The sequence below is a fragment of the Rhinolophus hipposideros genome, assembly GCF_964194185.1.
Source record: "Rhinolophus hipposideros genome assembly, chromosome: 13".
In the NCBI taxonomy this organism is placed as follows: domain Eukaryota; kingdom Metazoa; phylum Chordata; class Mammalia; order Chiroptera; family Rhinolophidae; genus Rhinolophus; species Rhinolophus hipposideros.
The window spans coordinates 74805675-74811674 of record NC_138059.1 but is presented as its reverse complement, the minus strand read 5'-3'; the positions used below and the strand labels follow the sequence as shown (position 1 = coordinate 74811674).

Below are 6000 nucleotides of genomic sequence, written 5' to 3'. Positions count from 1 at the left end.
CTCAGGACCTGGTCCCCGGCGCGGGCCTGGCTGCCCGCCGGCCGCCTGCAGGGCTGCTCTCCGGGCCTCCCCGGGCTGTGAGCGCCGCGGTGCAGCCGTGTGTGCGCCCCTGGGAGCTGCGTGTCCGGCGCGCGCGCGGGGGTGTGTGTGCTCGCGTGCAGATGTGTGCACTGTGGTGCGCGCCTGCGCGCCGGGGCCCGGAGCCGGCGGACCCGGAGGAAGCCAGGGGGCGGAGCTATGCAGATTACGGATGAACGTTCTGGAGGGAGCGGGAGAGGAGGGACCGCGAGGCCGAGGCTGGCGCTGGAGCGGCGGCCCTTCCGCAGGCGCCGGAGCGGGAGGCGGCGGCGAGCGGGGCGCACGCGGAGCGGGACGCGCGGGCGGGACGCTGCGCGGGGCCGGGCCGGGCTCGGGGCGACGGGGGCCGCGGGCCGCCGCTGACCTGCCGCGCTGCCCGGGCCGCCGAGCGCAGGCCTGCTCCGCCGGGGAACCTGCGGGCTCCTTCCCTCCAGGAGTTTTGGAAAGGAAACGGGGAGGGCGGCGGAGAGGGAGGCGCCGGAGCGGGCGCGTGCGCTGGGGCTCCGGCCGCTATGACCGCGCTCGCCCCGGGCTCTGGAAGGCGCCTGGCGTCGGGGCAGCGCTCGGGGGCGGCGTTCCTGCGGACGGCGCTGTGGATCTGCTGCGCGGCCGTGTGCGGGGCGGAGCGCTGCTTCAATGTGGAGGTGAGAGCGCGGGCGCCGTCCCCGTGCGCGGCCCGGCCGCTCGGAGCGCGGTCTGCGCGGAGGCTCCTGCGGCCCGGGTCCCGGGCGGATGCGCACGGACCCACTCGGTTACCCCGAGGCGCACAGCCCGGTGCCCGGCCGCGCCGTCCCCACTCCCCGCGGGAGAGGCCGACGTGTGGCTGGGCGGGCGCGCGGGGCGCGGGGCCGGGGCGCGGGGCGCGGGGCCGGGGCGCGGGGCCGGGGCGCGGGGCCGGGGCGCGGGGCGCGGGGCCGGGGCGCGGGGCGCGGGGCGCGGGGCCGGGGCGCGGGGCCGGGGCGCGGGGCCGGGGCGCGGGGCGCGGGGCGCGGGGCCGGGGCGCGGGGCCGGGGCGCGGGGCGCGGGGCCGGGGCGCGGGGCGCGGGGCGCGGGGCCGGGGCGCGGGGCCGGGGCGCGGGGCCGGGGCGCGGGGCCGGGGCGCGGGGCGCGGGGCCGGGGCGCGGGGCGCGGGGCGCGGGGCCGGAGCGCGGGGCGCGGGGCCGGGGCGCGGGGCGCGGGGCCGGGGCGCGGGGCCGGGGCGCGGGGCGCGGGGCCGGGGCGCGGGGCGCGGGGCGCGGGGCCGGGGCGCGGGGCGCGGGGCGCGGGGCGCGGGGCCGGGGCGCGGGGCGCGGGGCGCGGGGCGCGGGGCGCGGGGCCGGGGCGTGGGGCGCGGGGCCGGGGCGTGGGGCGCGGGGCCGGGGCGCGGGGCCGGGGCCGGGGCGCGGGGCCGGGGCGCGGGGCGCGGGGCGCGGGGCCGGGGCGCGGGGCGCGGGGCGCGGGGCCGGGGCGTGGGGCGCGGGGCCGGGGCGTGGGGCGCGGGGCCGGGGCGCGGGGCCGGGGCCGGGGCGCGGGGCCGGGGCGCGGGGCGCGGGGCCGGGGCGCGGGGCGCGGGGCCGGGGCGTGGGGCGTGGGGCGCGGGGTGCGGGGCCGGGGCGCGGGGCGCGGGGCGCGGGGCCGGGGCGCGGGGCGCGGGGTGCGGGGCGCGGGGCCGGGGCGTGGGGCGCGGGGCCGGGGCCGGGGCGCGGGGCGCGGGGCGCGGGGCCGGGGCGCGGGGCGCGGGGCGCGGGGCGCGGGGCCGGGGCGTGGGGCGCGGGGTGCGGGGCCGGGGCGCGGGGCGCGGGGCCGGGGCGCGGGGCGCGGGGCCGGGGCGCGGGGCGCGGGGCGCGGGGCCGGGGCGCGGGGCGCGGGGCGCGGGGCCGGGGCGCGGGGTGCGGGCTCAGGGCCTGGCATCCGGGCGGCTCACGCATTGTTCGGGGCCCTTCTCCCCGGGCTCCGTGTCAGACAAAGGAGGTGAAAATCAGAATCGGGGCCGGGGTGTCTGTGCGTGCGCGCGCGCGTGGTTGGGGGGCACTGCTGCGTTTCCTGATGTTGCTTTGTGAGGAGACACTTGGCGAGGCTGAATCTTTTCTCATTTGGACCTAAATGAACACACTGTGAGTGGGGCCGGTCTGAGGGCTCGCGAGCCGTCTCTTTTTAAGTGTCTTCTGCTCCCCTCCCCGCCCCGAGAAACCTCAACGTGACCAAATGCGATAGTTCTGAGCTGTGTTTTTAATTTGATTGCACACTCTTGGGCAAAACGGAGAGGTCTCAGATAGCCGTTGGCTTTTTCTATGGGGACAGACGCAAAGCCACAGGGAACCTAAGGATAAGGACTGGTCACTCCTCCGCCCAAGGGCTGTTCCCTCCGGCTGGGCGTGGAAGCCCCATGGGCTGCAGGTCCCCGCGCCGCGGCACCCGCTTGCCACGCACACGGAGCAGACCCAGCGCAGCCAGACGGCTTGTGAAATACTCTGCTTTTCACGGGCCTTCTGTCTTCTGACATCTCAGAAGAATTAGGATCCAGTCTCTGAAGAATCTTGTGATTTTCACCTTGTGTTGTGATCCTTCAGAGCGTCCTGTCATTTGGGGGGAGAGGCGTGTGTTTACACAACAGCAGGACCTGTTGCACAGTATTTGAGCCCGTGACAGATGAACTGTGTGCATAAGTGCCACATGTGAGGGCATGTTCTGCAATCCCTCAGTGTATAGAAACCCTTCTTAAGAGCCCATGTAACAAGTGACGGTTGGCAGAGAAACACAGTTGGTTGGTGGTGGTTTTTGAAAACGTAACAACCAACATCAAATGAGTTAAAGGTCTTCACAGATGTGAAGTATGCTTCCATTATGCAAAGACCCCAATTTGGAACCCAAACTCTTTAACCCTTTGAATATATAACTTAGCTTTTCTGGATAAAAATCGATGTGAAGGGGCTGAAAGTCCAGGCTGTTCTGGATGGCAGATTCTAACTTTTGGAATCCCATGGCACAGCTGGATGTGTGTATCTACCATGGAAATCAACAGCTAGTGTGGTGGTGAAATGCAGAGGTTCTTAGTTCGCAGCTGGAGGAATGAGCGTGGCAAGCTGATTTATAAGGTGCCCAACAGAAGACCGTGGCTTCAGTGGTGACAGTGGTGCTGAGGTGGGAGGTGGCCCCTAAGCCAGGCTTTCTCTCCTTCACAGAGAAGAGGGCGGGCCCTGCTTTGGAAACTCTTAGATTTGCCTTCAGACATCATGGGAATGGTGTCAGTGTTCTGATGAGGATTAGCTTTCTTTTCGAGGCTAAACAGAAACTTAATTGCAGTCCTTCATAGCTTGAATTCCTCAGTCACTTCAATCAGATATTATTATGCAAGAAAAAGTTATGACTTTACTAAAAAAAAGGTTTCATTTTGAATTTCCATTATATCTGCTCTTTGTTCAAGATCTATGTGAAAAGGGGTTTGTGGGGGAAAAAAAGAACCCCTTTCCCATTTTCAGAGCCTATTTATTATACAGTGCAAAGATTTGATTATGAAGGATACGAGTCATGTGACATGTGAGACCTTGAAAAGCTGACTTGTCACACAGCCGTCCTTATGTTTCATACTTTGTGTTTTTGCCGAGTAGCTTTTTTAAAGCACTTGAGCATATCCTCGGTTAGCTTTATGTCCTCCTTTATGTAACGATAACGTCCGTCTTCTTCTATAGTTGTCAGTGCCGCTGCGGGTTAATGCAACATTCTGTAAAGAGCATGGATGCCAGGCTGTCCTCTGCCGTGAACTTCTGCCCAGTTCACTCGTCTTAGAGCTTAGTGCCGGGAAGAAGAGGCCATCACATCATCTTCAGAAAAGGCACTTGCATTGTTTCTCATGCTTGCTTGCAGAAGCTACCCCAGCATGCTTCATGTGATTGATTCTCAAGGACGGTCTTAAAATAAACAGCAGTGGTATCAATCATGCATGAAGCTCGTGTGACCAGCGCGTCTTTCCGGCAGGCACACCTGCTGTCATAGTTGGGAGGGAGCGCTGACATGCTTGTTATGTGACAACCGGTTACAATGCTCTCGCCCTCACTGAACTTCACAATGGTGGGACCCAGCTTCCATCCCTTTCCTTCGGGGTTTAAAAACGCCTGTGTTTTTTCTCCTGGGCCTGAGGGGACTGGGTGGGGTGGGTATTCGTGTTAACTCTTTCCTGTCTGATTGTTACAAGTATAATAAACATTTGGAGTTTTCAAGGACCAGAGCAGGAGGTATTTTGTAATATGCTGATAAAAGTCTGTCACAGAGAGAGGAAGGGGGAGCGAGTGCATTGTGTTTGTGTTGGTTTGTAGGGAGCCTAAGGCAGCGCGTCCTACAGCTGTGGAAGGGTCCGATGCTGCAGGGGGCTGGGGAGGCCGTCCGTTTGCTCCTGTCCCTATGTTTCAGGCAGAACCCCTGTAAGGCGCTATTTTCAGTCTGCATTGGCTTCAAGATGTGTGTGTGTGTCCTCGGATCCATTTTGGGGAGCGGGCCTTGCTCTGTAAGCGTTAGCGCCATGCAAAGGCCGCACGTGCTGCCAGCCGCTGGCGTCCGCTGCTGCCCTTCTGCCGCCCAGCCCGGAGCTGCCCAGGCTCCGGGGAGGGACCCTGGTCGCAGATGGGCACCACTGCCTCTCCAAGCCCTAAAATCACCTGTCTCTAAAGCAGTGATCTTGTCCTAGTGGGGATCTCATGATCCAGGGGCTTTAGTTTTAAATTCATTTATTTTTTCTATACTGCAAGCACTTTTTGTATTGAAATTTGAGATAGACTTGTTCATGACAGTGATAACTTTCATCCTCAACGTTGGTAGTTTGTCAAGTGTTAAATCTGTGAAGAACGTTTTTTTATTGTGTTCAAAACAACAGCAGACATTTCTAGTGAGGAAGATTATTTAAAGCCAATTTAGCAGTGAAATAAACGCCGGTAATTCTCCGAATGATGCACATTTCGGAGCATAAGAAGGTGATTGCTTTTCTGGTGACAAAAATCTTGATAAGGAAAAACTGATTTTCTTGTTTCTAATTAAAGAAAGAAGAGGGATTCTGGATTTCAAAACAATGTTTTATGACAAATACCATGACTCGTGAGTGTCACCATTTCCTACACTTTTCTTGTAGTTTGTTTCTTTAGCTGATTTAGTATTTATTTACTTTTGTCAAGTTCCTCTCGATCTGCCTGAAAGGTCAGTGTCTGCTTGGGGTCCCTCTGTGCTGCATATAAACTTGGCAGTAATCGCTGGTGAGGCATTCCGGAGATAAAAATTTGTATTTTACAGATTTTAAAATGTCATGCGTTGGGGCCACTCTTTTCCTATCTCTTGTGTTCTATGTGTGTCAGTCATCAATGAGCATCATTTCATTTGCTCCTGAAGGGGGTGCTTGGGCTCCTTGAGTAAGGGGCTCTTCGGATTACACCCCGTCATTTCCTATGGTAGCAGTTTCACCTGTCACCGGCAGGCTGTCTGCCTGATTCAGAACGGCCTGTGTCTGCTGGCAGAACCCCGGCTTTTCGGGGTGTCCCACATGTGCTGTTCACAGGAGACCAGGGGACTCTGTGGTCCTCAGGCCTCCCTCCGGCTTCTGCTGTGTCCCACCTGACCTGGGCAGCTGTTCAGAGCTGTGTGGCCAGGATGCCCGGATCAGGGATATTCAGGAGACCTCACCTGTGAGCGCGTGCCAGGGCATAGGTGTCTTACTGCCCCCACGGGAGTGCACAGGAAGCCCCCGCCAAGCCCCGCCAGGCCTTTACAGCTGGGCTCTGTCTTCCGGTCTCTTCTCCCTATCACATAAGGATGGAGTTGGGCTAAACAGCCCCCTCCTTTTTTTTTTTTATTGAGGAGCAGTGCAGGGATTAAGAGCACATATTCCGGCACCAGATTGCGTGGGTGCTAATCCTAGCCCTTCTACTTGCAAGTGAATTATTCAGTCAGTGTTGGACAAAT

General features: G+C 61.9%; 1 protein-coding gene across 1 annotated transcript in view; it reads left to right on the top strand.

Moving 5' to 3' along the window:
- The first annotated feature begins 298 nt into the window (after positions 1–298).
- MMP16 (matrix metallopeptidase 16) overlaps positions 299–6000 on the top strand; it is a 154393-nt gene continuing 148691 nt past the window's right edge. The window contains exon 1 of the mRNA XM_081070079.1: positions 299–722. Within this exon, the coding sequence (XP_080926205.1) occupies positions 591–722 (132 nt within the window). The 5' untranslated portion in view covers positions 299–590. The remainder of the gene's footprint in view (positions 723–6000) is intronic.